The sequence below is a fragment of the Engystomops pustulosus genome, chromosome 11, assembly GCF_040894005.1.
Source record: "Engystomops pustulosus chromosome 11, aEngPut4.maternal, whole genome shotgun sequence".
Lineage (NCBI taxonomy): Eukaryota > Metazoa > Chordata > Amphibia > Anura > Leptodactylidae > Engystomops > Engystomops pustulosus.
In genome coordinates, this window is record NC_092421.1 from 6,478,961 (window position 1) to 6,497,682 (window position 18,722).

Consider the following 18,722-nt stretch of genomic DNA (forward strand, 5'->3'; position numbering starts at 1 on the left):
TATAGCTGGGGACAGCAGAGAGACAGTCACTAGTGTTCTGGGGTAAGGCCGGGGGGATGTTACATACAGAAGTATATAGCTGGGGGTCAGCAGAGAGACAATCACTAGTGTTCTGGGGTAAGGCAGGGGTCATGTTACATACAGAAGTATATAGCTGGAGACATCAGCAGAGAGACAGTCACTAGTGTTCTGGGGTAAGGCCGGGGGATGTTACATACAGAAGTATATAGCTGGGGACATCAGCAGAGAGACAGTCACTAGTGTTCTGGAGTAAGGCCGAGGTGATGTTACGTGCAGAAGTATATAGCTGGGGACATCAGCAGAGAGACAGTCACTAGTGTTCTGGAGTAAGGCCGGGGGATGTTACATACAGAAGTATATAGTTGGAGACATCAGCAGAGACAGTCACTAGTGTTCTGGAGTAAGGCCGAGGGGATGTTACATACAGAAGTATATAGCTGGAGACATCAGCAGAGAGACAGTCACTAGTGTTCTGGGGTAAGGCCGGGGGATGTTACATACAGAAGTATATAGCTGGGGGCATCAGCAGAGAGACAGTCACTAGTGTTCTGGAGTAAGGCCGGGGGGATGTTACATACAGAAGTATATAGCTGGAGACAGCAGAGAGACAGTCACTAGTGTTCTGGATTAAGGCAGGGGTGATGTCACGTGCAGAAGTATATAGCTGGAGACAGCAGAGAGACAGTCACTAGTGTTCTGGGGTAAGGCCGGGGGATGTTACATACAGAAGTATATAGCTGGAGACATCAGCAGAGAGACAGTCACTAGTGTTCTGGGGTAAGGCCGGGGGATGTTACATACAGAAGTATATAGCTGGAGACAGCAGAGAGACAGTCACTAGTGTTCTGGAGTAAGGCCGGGGGGATGTTACATACAGAAGTATATAGCTGGGGGTCATCAGCAGAGAGACAGTCACTAGTGTTCTGGGGTAAGGCCGGGTGATGTTACATACAGAAGTACATAGCTGGGGACATCAGCAGAGAGACAGTCACTAGTGTTCTGGGGTAAGGCCGGGGGATGTTACATACAGAAGTATATAGCTGGGGACATCAGCAGAGAGACAGTCACTAGTGTTCTGGGGTAAGGCCGGGGATGTTACATACAGAAGTATATAGCTGGAGATATCAGCAGAGAGACAGTCACTAGTGTTCTGGAGTAAGGCCGAGGGGATGTTACATACAGAAGTATATAGCTGGAGACATCAGCAGAGAGACAGTCACTAGTGTTCTGGAGTAAGGCCGAGGGGATGTTACATACAGAAGTATATAGCTGGAGACATCAGCAGAGAGACAGTCACTAGTGTTCTGGGGTAAGGCCGGGGTGATGTTACATACAGAAGTATATAGCTGGGGATATCAGCAGAGAGACAGTCACTAGTGTTCTGGGGTAAGGCCGGGTGATGTTACATACAGAAGTATATAGCTGGGGGTCATCAGCAGAGAGACAGTCACTAGTGTTCTGGGGTAAGGCCGAGGGGATGTTACATACAGAAGTATATAGCTGGGGACATTAGCAGAGAGACAGTCACTAGTGTTCTGGGGTAAGGCCGGGTGATGTTACATACAGAAGTATATAGCTGGGGTCATCAGCTGAGAGACAGTCACTAGTGTTCTGGGGTAAGGCAGGGGTGTTGTTAAGTACAGAAGTCTATAGCTGGAGACATCAGCAGAGACAGTCACTAGTGTTCTGGGGTAAGGCCGGGGGATGTTACATACAGAAGTATATAGCTGGGGTCATCAGCTGAGAGACAGTCACTAGTGTTCTGGGGTAAGGCAGGGGTGTTGTTAAGTACAGAAGTCTATAGCTGGAGACATCAGCAGAGACAGTCACTAGTGTTCTGGAGTAAGGCCGGGGGACGTTACATACAGAAGTATATAGCTGGAGACATCAGCAGAGAGACAGTCACTAGTGTTCTGGGGTAAGGCCGGGGGGATGTCACATACAGAAGTATATAGCTGGGGGTCAGCAGAGAGACAATCACTAGTGTTCTGGGGTAAGGTAGGGGTCATGTTACATACAGAAGTATATAGCTGGAGACATCAGCAGAGAGACAGTCACTAGTGTTCTGGGGTAAGGCCGGGGGATGTTACATACAGAAGTATATAGCTGGAGACATCAGCAGAGACAGTCACTAGTGTTCTGGGGTAAGGCCGGGTGATGTTACATACAGAAGTATATAGCTGGGGACATCAGCAGAGAGACAGTCACTAGTGTTCTGGGGTAAGGCCGGGGGATGTTACATACAGAAGTATATAGCTGGAGACATCAGCAGAGACAGTCACTAGTGTTCTGGAGTAAGGCCGAGGGGATGTTACATACAGAAGTATATAGCTGGGGGTCAGCAGAGAGACAGTCACTAGTGTTCTGGGGTAAGGCCGAGGGGATGTTACATACAGAAGTATATAGCTGGGGACATCAGCAGAGAGACAGTCACTAGTGTTCTGGAGTAAGGCCGGGGGGTGTTACATACAGAAGTATATAGCTGGGGACAGCAGAGAGACAGTCACTAGTGTTCTGGGGTAAGGCCGGGGATGTTACATACAGAAGTATATAGCTGGGGGTCAGCAGAGAGACAGTCACTAGTGTTCTGGGGTAAGGCCGGGGATGTTACATACAGAAGTATATAGCTGGGGACAGCAGAGAGACAGTCACTAGTGTTCTGGGGTAAGGCCGGGTGATGTTACATACAGAAGTATATAGCTGGAGACATCAGCAGAGAGACAGTCACTAGTGTTCTGGGGTAAGGCCGAGGGGATGTTACATACAGAAGTATATAGCTGGGGACATCAGCAGAGAGACAGTCACTAGTGTTCTGGAGTAAGGCCGAGGGGATGTTACATACAGAAGTATATAGCTGGGGACATCAGCAGAGAGACAGTCACTAGTGTTCTGGGGTAAGGCCAGGGGATGTTACATACAGAAGTATATAGCTGGGGACATCAGCAGAGAGACAGTCACTAGTGTTCTGGGGTAAGGCCGGGGGGATGTTACATACAGAAGTATATAGCTGGAGACAGCAGAGAGACAGTCACTAGTGTTCTGGGGTAAGGCCGGGGATGTTACATACAGAAGTATATAGCTGGGGACAGCAGAGAGACAGTCACTAGTGTTCTGGGGTAAGGCCGGGTGATGTTACATACAGAAGTATATAGCTGGAGACATCAGCAGAGAGACAGTCACTAGTGTTCTGGGGTAAGGCCGAGGGGATGTTACATACAGAAGTATATAGCTGGGGGTCAGCAGAGAGACAGTCACTAGTGTTCTGGAGTAAGGCCGAGGGGATGTTACATACAGAAGTATATAGCTGGGGACATCAGCAGAGAGACAGTCACTAGTGTTCTGGGGTAAGGCCAGGGAATGTTACATACAGAAGTATATAGCTGGGGGTCAGCAGAGAGACAGTCACTAGTGTTCTGGAGTAAGGCCGGGGGATGTTACATACAGAAGTATATAGCTGGGGACATCAGCAGAGAGACAGTCACTAGTGTTCTGGAGTAAGGCCGAGGGGATGTTACATACAGAAGTATACAGCTGGGGGTCAGCAGAGAGACAGTCACTAGTGTTCTGCAGTAAGGCCGAGGGGATGTTACATACAGAAGTATATAGCTGGGGACATCAGCAGAGAGACAGTCACTAGTGTTCTGGAGTAAGGCCGGGGGATGTTACATACAGAAGTATATAGCTGGGGGTCAGCAGAGAGACAGTCACTAGTGTTCTGGGGTAAGGCCGGGTGATGTTACATACAGAAGTATATAGCTGGAGACATCAGCAGAGAGACAGTCACTAGTGTTCTGGGGTAAGGCCGGGGGGATGTTACGTGCAGAAGTATATAGCTGGGGACATCAGCAGAGAGACAGTCACTAGTGTTCTGGGGTAAGGCCGGGGATGTTACATACAGAAGTATATAGCTGCAGAAAGCAGAGAGACAGTCACTAGTGTTCTGGGGTAAGGCCGGGGGGATGTTACATACAGAAGTATATAGCTGGGGACATCAGCAGAGAGACAGTCACTAGTGTTCTGGGGTAAGGCCGGGGATGTTACATACAGAAGTATATAGCTGCAGAAAGCAGAGAGACAGTCACTAGTGTTCTGGAGTAAGGCCGAGGGGATGTTACATACAGAAGTATATAGCTGGAGACATCAGCAGAGAGACAGTCACTAGTGTTCTGGAGTAAGGCCGGGGGGATGTTACATACAGAAGTATATAGCTGGGGACATCAGCAGAGAGACAGTCACTAGTGTTCTGGGGTAAGGCCGGGGATGTTACATACAGAAGTATATAGCTGGGGACAGCAGAGAGACAGTCACTAGTGTTCTGGAGTAAGGCCGGGGGGATGTTACATACAGAAGTATATAGCTGGGGACATCAGCAGAGAGACAGTCACTAGTGTTCTGGGGTAAGGCCGGGGTGATGTTACATACAGAAGTATATAGCTGCAGAAAGCAGAGAGACAGTCACTAGTGTTCTGGAGTAAGGCCGAGGGGATGTTACATACAGAAGTATATAGCTGGAGACATCAGCAGAGAGACAGTCACTAGTGTTCTGGAGTAAGGCCGGGGGGATGTTACATACAGAAGTATATAGCTGGGGACATCAGCAGAGAGACAGTCACTAGTGTTCTGGGGTAAGGCCGGGGATGTTACATACAGAAGTATATAGCTGCAGAAAGCAGAGAGACAGTCACTAGTGTTCTGGGGTAAGGCAGGGGTGATGTCCATCTTTCCTATTTAGTCTGCATCGCAAATAATGAAAGGAAACTAAGTTACGTTATGTTGATATTTTCCCTAAAGTTGCAGGAAGTCAGAATAGATTGTCCATCTCTACGTCCTGGTGTAATAAAAAGGAGAAGCCTGGGTTTTCTTATTCTCCGTGGCAACTAATGTGGAATTTCTGGAAGCAGCTGGCCTGTCAGTTAAAGCCGAATTTCAAGGCAACACAAGATGGTGATGGGAGAGAGGTGCCAGGACAACCCTACTCGTTATGGCTACTGCTCGATTCATTATCATTTCAATGGAGTCTGCAAAGCCCAGACAAAGGAGGGTTATGAGAACCTCCCCGAGCATCCCGACTCAATCAAGCAACAGAACCTCTAACAAGAGCATCTGCAACACAGACGTGAGGATGTGGGGGTCTGCTTAGGGGGACTCTAGTATTTAAGAAGTTTAAGAATATGGATGTGAAAGGTTTACACCAATATAAAAAAAAAAAGAATCGGAAGTATTTAGGGCTCATGTTTAGCAGCTTTCACGAAACATCTATTTGCCATTGTATAGAAAAAATGTCAATATACTTAGCGATTCTCAGTAAATTAGAATATCAGCTAAAAGTGGACACTGTGGTTATTACACCAGGTTCTGGTATTTTTGGCAGTATGGAAAGGTGGCAAGTCCTGCTGGAATGGAATTCCCATCTCCAAAAAGCTTGTAGGCAGAGGGAAGCACGAGGTGATCTAAAATTGTCTGGCAGACGACTGCAAGGACTTTGGTCTTGCTGAAACACAGTGAACCTGCACCAGCGGATGACGCGGCTCCCCAAACCATCACTGACTGTGGCACCTTCTCACTAGACCTCAAACAGCTTGGATTGGGATTTCTCTTCCTCCAGACTCTGGGTCCTTGATTTCCACAAAAAAAGCTAAATTGACTTTCATCAGAAAATAAAACAATGGACCACAGATCGACAGTGAAGTTTGTTTTCTCCTTGGCCCAGGTGAGACGCTTCTAGGGTTGTCTATTGGTCAGGACGAAAACACTTGTATCCGGGACATGGGCTACATCTGTGTGTGGTGGCTCTTTAAAAGGAAATCTACCAAATTCTGACCTAAACATCCCTTTACATAGGTGTAGGTGAGCTGATGCTGGAGGTTTTCTTGTTTAGGCCCAGAAATAATCCAAAAATCGATTTTATGCAATAGGTAAATGCTTATTCAGTGCTCCTGTGCCCAGGGACAGGGTGCTCAGCGTTTGGTCGCTAGCATAACTATTCACGCACCTCGCATGCTTGAGAGTTCTTCCACCTCCCTCCCGAGAGTCGGGGACGTCGCCAAGCTCTCAGAATCACTGGCACATGCGCACTGTATGTTCATTACACACGGCTGTCCGCTTTGCAGTGCGGGCGTGCGAAATGAAGATGCAGTGCACATGTGCCAGTGATCCCGAGAGTTTGGTGACGTCACCAGCTCTCTGGAGGGAGGGAGGTGCGAGAACGCTCAAGCATGCGAGGCAAGCGACAGGTTTCAGCGCTAAGGAGAGGGGGCCCGGGATCGCTGTGTCCTGGCCCGGGCACACCATCTGCGACCGCGATCCTTACGCCCCTGTGTTCACCCCTCTTCGCTCTGGCAAGGTGGAGGGGAGAAACAGTAGGACACATCCCAGTGTATGTTACTACAGAGAGTCATGTCTTACCCATATGTTGTAAGGGTCTGGAATCCACCCAATGTATCCCAACAACGGAGCAATAACGTTATGTGAACCCAGCTAGATCTACGAGGGCTACACATCTACAACACGGAAGAGGCTGCAGTTCTTGTGGCTCTTGTGCCTCTACCATTGGTCGAAAGGGACAATGAACAGATATTATTGGACTATAAGCAATAGACCATCAATGTTCTAAATGAATTTAAAGCCGACCATAAACCTAAAGCAGACTCCAGCCATGTCCCTGTTATTTACCCTCTGCAGCCCAAACCTCTCCAGGACGTAGAAGTAAAAGAACCAATTCTGAGAAGTTGAGATTAAACACGAAGCACAACAGAGGGAGAGTCAAAAATGTCAATAAAAATACTATACAGGCGGTCCCCTACTTAAGGACACTCGACTTACAGACAACCTCTAGTTACAGACGGACCCCTCTGCCCCCTGTGACCTCTGGTGACCTCTCTGGATGTTACTATAGTCCCAGGCTGCAATGATCAGCTGTAAGGTGTCTGTAATCAAGGATTATCCATAAAGCTTCGTCCATTACAGCAAAAAATTTTGAAACTCCAATTGAAACTGGGGCAAAATTGTTTTTTTTGTCTGGATCTACAATTATAAAATATACAGTTTCGTCTTGCATACAAAATCAACTTAAGAACAAACCTATGGACCCCGTCTTGTACGTAACCCGGGGACTGCCTGTACTGCAGAGCTGAGTGAGTGCAGAGAGTCTCTTGTGGCTTTAATAGACTCAAAGTGAATGGTGTACTAGGAGTGTGACCCCTACGAGGTCCTCTAGAACTGGTGACAGAAGCCAAACATAAAAATCATCCACTTAGGCAATTGCTGAGGAGGAAAGCCCGACTTAAGATTAGCCAAAAATGATATATAGCAAAAAGGCGCGTGTAATTATAGACAGGGGAGATTCCCCGACAGACGTTTACTGGAGCAATTAAGGTCCTAATTATCTCATCCTATAAAATATGCCAGTTACTTGCAATTAATTATCAAACAGGCAAGTCATTTCAATTACCCGGCGTAACCCATCCCCTCCCATTACATCGCTGTTCTCACGTGGGTTTCATTTCTAATTCTAGCAACTTTTTTCTGACAACAAAGCAACTTATGTAGTGAAGCGACATGGAGAGAATTGGCATCTATATGTATGTATATACAGGCAGTCCCCAGGTTACGTACAAGATAGGGTCTGGAGGTTTGTTCTTAAGTTGAATTTGTATGTAAGTCGAAACTGTATATTTTATCATTGTAGATCCAGACAAAAAAAAAATTTGCCCCAGTGACAATTGGAGTTTCAAAATGTTTTGCTGTAATTGGACCAAGGATTATGAATAAATCTTCATTACAGACACCTTACAGCTGATCATTACAGTCTGGAACTATAGTAACATCCAGAGAGGTCAACAGAGGTCACAGTGGGCAGAGGGGTCCGTCTGTAACTAAGGGTCGTCTGTAAGTCGGGTGTCCTTAAGTAGGGGACCGCCTGTATATATATATGTGACCGGAGAACAATGGAGATTAGCTCGGGTACACTCATTTGTGTGAGGTTCTTCTACAATGCTGGACCACCCGTACATCGAGTCACCGGGCGCTTGTTTAGACGGAGCAATTATCAATTTACTATTCAACCAAAACAATCCTTAATGCGATCAGACAGGAATAAGCAGTTTCATTGAGGCCTGTGTTCTGATAAAACATTAGATTTGGGCTGAGCTAAACTATAGAGAAATATCATTATTTGTGGGGGAAGACTGGACAAGGATTGTGATAAAGGTGGAAATTAGTCTTGGCTTTGGAGGAAAACTTTAGTAGACTTTGGCCGAGGAGCCATGAAGGAAGATGAGGCAAGAGGTTCTGCAGCCTGAAGGTGCGGTGGAGCTGCCCGGCCAGTCTTAAAGGGGTTATCCGGGTATATAAAGTTGCGTATGGCCGGGCTGGGGCGCGCTATTTAAAAATAATAAACATGTACTTACCTCCTCTGGTGCCGCCGATGTCCCGCACCACGGTCCATTTGATCCGTGCCCCTGTTTGTTTACAGGGGCACAGAAGCCGCGCACAGGAAGCTACCGGTCCGTGATGTGGCCGGCTCCTCCCATCCGTCCCTTTCTCTCAGCGTTGTAAGCGGACGGAAGCTCCCTGTGTGCCCTTCCAATGAAACCAACGCACAGAAGAGACGGACCGCGGCGCCGGACGAGGTAAGTACACGTTTGTTATTTGCTGGCAGAATTTTTCTTGATTCATAAAAAAAGCAAACTTGCCGGATCCCAGAGTGGATGTGTATAAGAGGGAGAGAGATCTGCTGCAGCATGTACTGTCTAAATTAAAGGAATTTTCCAGTTTCCATAGGATTATTCACAGTTGTATGTAAAGAAACATACCTGTTGCCAGGATGGTGTCCTCATGTCCCTGTGTAAACACAACAATCCGGGGCCTTTTTGTATTAACCTTAGGTAACGCTTGTGTCTTTCTGGCAATCTCCTTGATATCCTCTGTCTGGGGGGAAAAAAAAGTCTGTACGTCAACCTAAACAATGAGGAGGCTACGCACCGAGGACGCGCTAGAGGGGGAATTGGATGATTATTGGAGCATAGTCTGCCGAAGCCTTCTATAGGTGAAAACGGATCTATACTGCGATTCCATCACATAAACCAACATATTCTCTGTGTTATCAGCCTGAACCCAGATAAGCGCTATCGGGGCGAGGTATGTCGGGGCGAGGTATGTCGGGGCGAGGTATGTCGGGACAAGCAGAGGTCGCACTAACATTTTTCCAGAAGGGTAATAATACTCCTCTCACCATTTTTGAGGAGTATTTTTAGCTGAGGAAGAGTAGGGAATTTTCAGTTAATACAAATATATAACTCCTAGTCGTATACATTGTTAATAGCCAGCCCCAAACCCCTTACCTCCCCACACTGAGCAGGCTGGGGCTGCCGCCTCTAAATTTATTTCATTTATTTTTGGGGGGTTGAGGGCATAACACTTTTTTTTTACACGGTTTATTTTTTACTAGATAATCCTTCCCAAAAACATAAGCCTTCTGACCAATGCACTTGCGTTCACTAACTAGCAAGATGTGTTTGCCGGCGATAAAGTTGTTACTTACTGAGCACAAGTGTTTTGGTTCAGGGAGGATTTTTTTCAATACAATGTGAAAACATTGGGGTCTTTGGGGTATTTATTTATTTTATCCCTTACTTGAAATGCCTGGATCATTGTACAAGCACTGTCATCTCCTGTGTCCTCCTCCTCATAGATTGTAAGCTCCTATGGCCATTGTACAAGCACTGTCATCTCCTGTACCCTCCTCCTCCTCATAGATTGTAAGCTCTTATGGCCATTGTACAAGCACTGTCATCTCCTGTGTCCTCCTCCTCTTCATAAATTGTAAGCTCTTGTGACCATTGTACAAGCACTGTCACCTCCTGTGTCCTCTCCTCCTCATAGATTGTAAGCTCTTGTGACCATTGTACAAGCACTGTCACCTCCTGTGTCACCTCCTCCTCATAGATTGTAAGCTCTTGTGACCATTGTAAAAGCACTGTCACCTCCTGTGTCCCCTCCTCCTCCTCATAGATTGTAAGCTCTTATGGCCATTGTACAAGCACTGTCACCTACTGTGTCCCCTCCTCATAGATTGTAAGCTCCTATGGCCATTGTACAAGCACTGTCATCTCCTGTGTCCCCCTCCTCCTCATAGATTGTAAGCTCCTATGGCCATTGTACAAGCACTGTCATCTCCTGTACCCTCCTCCTCCTCATAGATTGTAAGCTCCTATGGCCATTGTACAAGCACTGTCATCTCCTGTGTCCCCCCTCCTCATAGATTGTAAGCTCTTATGGCCATTGTACAAGCACTGTCACCTCCTGTGTCCTCTCCTCCTCATAGATTGTAAGCTCTTGTGACCATTGTACAAGCACTGTCATCTCCTGTGTCCTCTCCTCCTCATAGATTGTAAGCTCTTGTGACCATTGTACAAGCACTGTCATCTCCTGTCCCCCCTCCTCATAGATTGTAAGCTCTTGTGACCATTGTACACGCACTGTCATCTCCTGTGTCCCCTCCTCCTCATAGATTGTAAGCTCTTATGGCCATTGTACAAGCACTGTCATCTCCTGTGTCCTCCTCCTCTTCATAAATTGTAAGCTCTTGTGACCATTGTACAAGCACTGTCACCTCCTGTGTCACCTCCTCCTCATAGATTGTAAGCTCTTGTGACCATTGTAAAAGCACTGTCACCTCCTGTGTCCCCTCCTCCTCCTCATAGATTGTAAGCTCTTGTGACCATTGTAAAAGCACTGTCACCTCCTGTGTCCTCTCCTCCTCATAGATTGTAAGCTCTTGTGACCATTGTACAAGCACTGTCATCTCCTGTGTCCTCTCCTCCTCATAGATTGTAAGCTCTTGTGACCATTGTACAAGCACTGTCATCTCCTGTCCCCCCTCCTCATAGATTGTAAGCTCTTGTGACCATTGTACACGCACTGTCATCTCCTGTGTCCCCTCCTCCTCATAGATTGTAAGCTCTTATGGCCATTGTACAAGCACTGTCATCTCCTGTGTCCTCCTCCTCTTCATAAATTGTAAGCTCTTGTGACCATTGTACAAGCACTGTCACCTCCTGTGTCACCTCCTCCTCATAGATTGTAAGCTCTTGTGACCATTGTAAAAGCACTGTCACCTCCTGTGTCCCCTCCTCCTCCTCATAGATTGTAAGCTCTTGTGACCATTGTAAAAGCACTGTCATCTCCTGTTCCTCCTCATAGATTGTAAGCTCTTGTGACCATTGGACACGCACTTTCACCTCCTGCCGCTCCCCCCTCAGATTGTAAGCTCTTGTGACCATTGTAAGATCACTGTCACCTCCTGTGTCCCATGCATAGAATTTTCAATCATAACTATTTTGTACTGTACTGAATACATCTTATGCCAGGCTCAGGTAACCACTATTTATCACCCCCACCACAGCAGGCACAGGACCCCCACCACAGCAGGCACAGGACCCCCACCACAACAGGCACAGGACCCCCACCACAGCAGGCACAGGACCCCCACCACAGCAGGCACAGGACCCCCACCACAGCAGGCACAGGACCCCCACCACAGCAGGCACAGGACCCCCACCACAGCAGGCACAGGACCCCCACCACAGCAGGCACAGGACCCCCACCACAGCTTCTCCACTCTCCTTCTTTCTCAGACTTTGCCAAGTCTGCTAGTGCCATGTGCAGCTGTATATATTAGAGCGAGAGACGGGTCAGGAGGGGAGGAGGAGCTGAGACCCCTGTAAAGGTCACATGTCCTGTCCTCCTGCTTGTGCTTGCCCCGCCCCTTTTTAATGTAATGTGATTCCCCTGCTGCTCCCTATATGTGAAATGAGCTTGGAGAAGACAGTGACGGCAGCAGTGAGTGTTCAGGGGGCGTGGCTTCATCTTCCCTTCTGCCGGCAGAAGCAGAGACCTCTCTGCAGTGTAGTGGGTCCGTGTGCACGTGACTGCTCTGTGCGCTCCGCTGTCCGCTCTGCTCCTTACACACTAGCAGGCGGCAGCTGCACATCACCACTGCCGAGAGCCAGCGCTTTTACAAGAAAATCACCAAGCGTATTTATAGAGTAAATCAGCCTCTGCATGCGTCATAGACGCTTGTAGAGGCGTTATTGCGATCTCTGGGGACGAGGTATATCGGGACGAGGTATATCGGGACGAGGTATATCGGGACGAGGTATATCGGGACGAGGTATATCGGGACGAGGTATATCGGGACGAGGTATATCGGGACGAGGTATATCGGGACGAGGTATATCGGGACGAGGTATATCGGGACGAGGTATATCGGGACGAGGTATATCGGGACGAGGTATATCGGGACGAGGTATATCGGGACGAGGTATATCGGGACGAGGTATATCGGGACGAGGTATATCGGGACGAGGTATATCGGGACGAGGTATATCGGGACGAGGTATATCGGGACGAGGTATATCGGGACGAGGTATATCGGGACGAGGTATATCGGGACGAGGTATATCGGGACGAGGTATATCGGGACGAGGTATATCGGGACGAGGTATATCGGGACGAGGTATATCGGGACGAGGTATATCGGGACGAGGTATATCGGGACGAGGTATATCGGGACGAGGTATATCGGGACGAGGTATATCGGGACGAGGTATATCGGGACGAGGTATATCGGGACGAGGTATATCGGGACGAGGTATATCGGGACGAGGTATATCGGGACGAGGTATATCGGGACGAGGTATATCGGGACGAGGTATATCGGGACGAGGTATATCGGGACGAGGTATGTCGGGACGAGGTATGTCGGGACGAGGTATGTCGGGACGAGGTATGTCGGGACGAGGTATGTCGGGACGAGGTATGTCGGGACAAGGTATGTCGGGACAAGGTATGTCGGGACAAGGTATGTCGGGACAAGGTATATCGGGACAAGGTATATCGGGACAAGGTATATCGGGACAAGGTATATCGGGACAAGGTAGAATGAGGGATTTAATTTTTCAGATTAAATCAAATCAGATTTGATTTAATCTGAAAAATTAAAGAACTGGACATCATACTTAAGAAGAGGCCGATTCAATGCCTTGGACAGGGGTAATATTACATTCTTATCCCCAGAGTCCAGACCACTGCTGATACATGACAAGATCCTGCTGGCTTGAGGCAGATGATTGACATTGCAGGATGTTATTTAATCTGTGATCTACTAGTCACCCAGGTCCTTCTCAACAAGGGACTCTCCCAGATTTACTCCCCCAAGGACATATGTTCCCTGTGGATTATTAGCCCCCAGGTGCATAACATTACATTTATCTACATTGAACCTCATTTGCCTCCCCGCTTAGGCCACTTGGCCATGCCTGGGTGTAGCATACGGCAGGGTGCAGAAGTGAGAAGGGGCGAGGCCTCCTCCCCCCTGCATAGAAAGCCGAGTGAGTGGCCAGGTCATTATGCAGTGAACCAAAAAAATATCAGGATGATGGGCGGACTGAAAATATTACAATCCTTCAGTGCATTCTGCGCACTCGCTACTTATATCTGTTAAACATCAGTATTCAGTAAAGACGATTATTGCTCTTACTCTACTCACCTCAAACCCTTGCTCTTTGGCAAATGCTGCAGCTTCCTGAAATGAGAATTAAACATACAGACAGCTTTTATAGAGGATCAGGTATACAAAAGGTAATGTGACAAGTAGAGAACAGCCGCAGACAGGATACAAATTACATATAGGAAAGAACTAGAAGTCATTACATTTATGGTTGAGGAGACCTAGCCAAGCTCCATTCTCACGTATTGGCTAAGGAAGTGACAAGTTTGGTATATTACTAGGGACAGTGATATTCTATAGTTATATCCTCGTTATAATAATTGACAGAGAATGATGGGAATTCCAGTATGGAGATAAATACCAAAGATGGAAAGTGCTGGGTTAGTGGCTGAACCATTATCAACAGATTGACAACCACGACTCGGGTGGCAGGTCTTCAGGGGCGGCAAATATCTTACCAAGTGATGGCCGAGGTGAGATTTAGTGCTTCAGTCTAACATTAATTCTGAAGGATCTGTTCCCTTTATCTATACAATCACTAATCAGCAATAAAAGTCTTACTTACAGTTTCATTTCCAAACAGAATGTCCACATAAGGCAGAACTTTCATGAGAGGTTCCTTGAAGAACTGACTAATAAACGGGGCGGACAAGTTGAGACAAAAGATCTTGTTGTTTTCGGAGGCTTGGGTAGCCACTTTCAGGATAGATTCAGGGGAAACTGTCAGGAAAAAGCCCTGAAAAGAAAAGAGATATTGTCTGGTAATGAATTTGTTTTGGCAAGTATGGGGGTTTCGCAAGAAATTCAATCATATCTGTAACAATCTCGGAGGCTCGGAGTCTCTCAGATGAATTGTTACAGAAAACTTGAGGTTTGCCCAAAAGAAAATGCCAAAAAATGATAATTTAGGTGACAACTGGCTTTTGGGACACGTTCAGCGCATAGACCTGCAGTGGTAGATTGAGGCGTTATTATTGCGTCCTACGGCTCAGCGTATATCATGTCCAGCAGGAGATGCAGACGTCCGCTCACTTTCATCCCGCTTCTGCTGTAAAGAGTAGCACCCGCTAAGAGGCTGTGGCTGTGTTTCCCCTGTGGGACTCGTCACTCGGGGGACACTTGGAAGATTGGCAGTAGGAAATTTTTGGCTTCTATAGATGTTTTGCTTCTCCTCCACACTGAAAGTGTCACATGGTAGGACGAAGCCCCCTGCCTAAGCATACGTGCATATAGGTCACCCTCTGTATTAAAGAAATGTCAAGAAGATCCTCAATGTATCCTTACAACTAGCGGTAAAAAAAGAGGCAGCGCTGCAAGGGCTCTTCGTGGTGACGATGAAAAACTTATCACTTTCCAGTCTTTGCGTTATCACCACTCTGGTCCCCAGACACCAAAGGGAACAAAAGAAGAGGCCTGCACAGCCAATCGTTACTCTATATAGTCATTCGCGGAGTGGCCTAGTACCGTATTTTTTGGACTATAAGGTGCACAAAAAAATCCTTAGATTTTCTCAGAAATCAAAGGTGCGCCTTATAGGCCAGTGCGCCTTGTATATGAACCGTACTTACAGACAACAGCTGCCTTGTACTGTGCACAGGTCTGCCACCTGCTGGTCATTCATCCTTATAATCAGGTGCGCCTTATATATGATCCGTACTTACAGACAACAGCTGCCTTGTACTGTGCACAGGTCTGCCACCTGCTGGTCATTCATCCTTATAATCAGGTGCGCCTTATAGTCAAGTGCACCTTATATATGAACCTAGACATTTTAGCAGGCATTTATTGAGGGTGCGCCTTATAATCCGAAAAATACTGTACTAGTGCTGCTAGGAGACACAGGAAAAAAGAGCATCAGAGAACTGGGTAGTAGTAAGTGTTTGTGTGTATGTATACACATCTATATACACATGTATACACACACACACACACACACACACAATTTTTCGACCTGGAAATTAAATGAGCCACACATCACATAGAAGTCACTTTGACAGGTATCACATATAAAAGGTGTCCCAACTTGTGACATATTTCAAATTGGGAAAATTGGGCTTCAACCCCGGGAGAAAAAACTCCGCCTGATGCATTATATTTTATATAAACTCGGGCAAAAAGATGCAGATTTAGCCTTCTCCTAATAAATGATTAATGCTTGGGATGAAGGATACAAGTGGATATGTGGCTTTTCGGGAGCTTTATTGCACGTAATGTTATAAATGGGGTCCGCCTATCCAGAGCAGACGCGTTCTCCATTGAGAACTCTTTACATGTAAGGCTCTCGTCAATAATGGTAATATTTATACATGTAACGCCGCTGCAGGATGCTTAAAGGCTTCACTAACAAGACTTGAGCGCATTATCGGCTTGAACAAGCAATTAGACACTAATCAGGGGCCGATGAATTACCACAGCAGGGCTTATACCGGGGAACAGCTCCGGCTAATCCGCCGCGGTGTGGAGGCGGCTGCCGGCCCATCTCTTCTTGTTAGAATTACTAGCTACAGGAGAACCTATAGTGGATACATCTATCGCAAGCAATTAGTTGGGAGGTTGGCTCATAATTCATTAATCAGCATTTTAGCTAGAAAATTATATTAAATATATTATATAAATATTAGCTATATTATAGAATATTAAAAAGATATTTACGACCATATGCTTACATAAATTTGGGTACATTTGAACATACAAACATCTGTAAGCATTTGGAATTTCTGAAAGGGCCAAATCAAGGTGACCAAGTTACCAGCCCGACGTATGATAATATAAAAAGAATGTCATGTTTAATAAGTGTCTACAAAACAAAAAACGAGGCTTAAAAGTGTAACCGTCACTTAAAAAAAACTTTTGATATATGTTGTAGGGCAGGTAATTTTAAGCCCTTTTACAATTGGATTAGTTGCCCAAATCTTGCTCCTTCCTCTTGTATTCTGCAGCCTTCCCCCTGTTGTCAGCGAGTCTTTATATGGCTGTTGCTAGGCACATTCAGTCTTCACTGAGGAGCTGACTACGGAGGAGAATAAGACACGCCCCCTCTCTCTTTCCCTGCTCTCAGCTACTTACCTCATGGCTCAGTGCTCCAGCACTCAGTCATGTGCTGCCATGAACCCTTACTAAAGTAATAACAAAACACCTACACTTATCTCTCCCTCAGCTTTCCCTACACTTGTATATAAACAAATAATCCACACAGACACAAAATGCAGCCCCCGCTCCCCAATCACCTCACACTCCACAGCAGGAAATGGCAGGAGAGACTCTCCAAGTCTTCAAGCTGTCCCTGTGCTGAAGTTTTACATAGATAGATAGATATGACTAGATAACAGATAGATATGGTGTCATTGGTCAGCAGCTCGTGCTTGTAATGAAGTCACAGTAGGCAAGTCCTGCCCCTCCTCTTTGCGGATTGTAGTTCTTTTCAGAGCTGGAAACCATGGTGGTTGTCATTGGCAAAAAAAAAAAAAAGTACTAAATGAGGCCCGAGAGGCAAAATACTTTGATGTGTGATTCCCAGGGACACCTGGAGCAGAATTATGTCTTTTTTTAACGGTTACACTTTAACTGTCACCAAGAAAACAAGTATTTGTGCCGACACTCCAGATTTCACAGTTACAATTTCAGGAATAAACCCCAAAAATGGATGAAATTATGTATATTCCATCCACAGAAATGTTTTATGTCTTTATTTTCACCAGTGACTTGTAGGTGAAGGGGTAACTAGAAAAAGACTAAAAGACTAATAAAAAATATAAAGTAAACGAGACTAAGAATAAAAGGCTCCGGGCACTTCCACACTGGTTTAGGTGTTTTTGTCTCAGACTTGTGGACATTACCCTAAGTACTCATTATTAACCCTAGTTGAGAACAGACCAATATCCCGACTGAACCAACCATAAAAACACACGATTTGTGCCGTTTCGGCCTCCATTTCTAACCAGGGTTACAAATAAAATTCTATCATTCAAGAAGGATCGGAATAATAAAGGAATAATTATTCCGCCAATGGATAAGGAGTCGACATCTGGGCTATGTTATACCTTGCACGTACTCGCACTCCATATAGACACTTCTAGTAGCTTAGGGATATTTAAGTAATTCAATTACCATAAGCATTTACAAGCCTTTTAGATTGTCAATCCTACAGCCCGAGACAGAGCGCCGCCATCTAATGCACACGCATCCTCGTAAACAATACAACAGCATCGTATTAAACTCGCTGAACTAATTGTTCCGCTGGGAAAGAAAGAATAATTATATTTCAGAAGTTACAGAAGTAAGAAACATGGCAGCCACACAATCCAGCACTAGATAACCCTCTAATTGTCCTGCGTAGCAATCAATAGTTTTCAGGTCTCACTTTAAAGGGATCAGATGTTTTTTTTTTTTTTAGCTCCCCCCGTGTCCCCATTGGGAATAATGTGCACATTGCCAAAGTGTTTTTATAATAAAACTGTCTTATTCCTATGAAAAAGGGAGAGTTTACCGTTCCTGCAGATCAGTGTGCCATGTCCCATGGGAGTGGCCAGCAAGAAGCGGTCCCCATATCCCTCCTCTTTGCAACAGACGCATTACCAGACAGTTTCCCGAGGGTGGGGAGGGACCGCTCCTCACTGGCCACTCCCAGGAAAAACACAGCTTTGCAGCGAGGAGGTCAAACCTTCATTTAATTTTTCTTTTTATTGGAAAAAAAAACCCCGTTAAATTATAAAAACACTTTGGCAATGTCCACCTATTCTCTACGGATGGCATTGGGGAGTCAGAAAAGGGGCTCCTGATGACAGGTTCCCTTTAAATAGAATAAAAGGCTAATAAAGAATAGCTAAGCATAGTTAGACGTAGAAGCAACTAAAAAAAAACAAAAATCTAAGTTATAATTTGGTTTAATGGAAAGTAGAAATGGTGGATCCAGATAATACGTCAGCTCCGCGGAAAGTCCAGTTCAGTAAATTGCTGTATTGTCCTGAATAATTCTATACCTGCTTTCCTAAGAACCTTGGGCAGTTACTCAGTTAAACCTGAAGGTTCTATAAAGAATCTCATCTCATCAGCACAGACTGGACACTGAGGAACACATGAAACACCCAATTCCTAATGCCATTTAATGGCACCCGGAGATTTGATGCCACTTTGCTGGAGGACAATACAGGTAAAAAGAGCACAAAATGGTAGAATGCATTCGACAGACAAT

General features: G+C 46.0%; 1 protein-coding gene across 2 annotated transcripts in view; it reads right to left on the reverse strand.

Annotated features, from left to right (window-relative positions):
* Positions 1–18,722, reverse strand: part of ADK (adenosine kinase) — a 134,116-nt gene that overhangs the window by 9,576 nt on the left and 105,818 nt on the right. For both annotated transcript variants that reach the window (XM_072131237.1, XM_072131236.1), the window contains exons 7-9: positions 14,097–14,267; positions 13,571–13,606; positions 8,835–8,949 (exon numbers count right to left, since the gene is read on the reverse strand). In XM_072131237.1, coding sequence (XP_071987338.1) covers positions 8,835–8,949; positions 13,571–13,606; positions 14,097–14,267 — 322 coding nt within the window. The remainder of the gene's footprint in view (positions 1–8,834; positions 8,950–13,570; positions 13,607–14,096; positions 14,268–18,722) is intronic.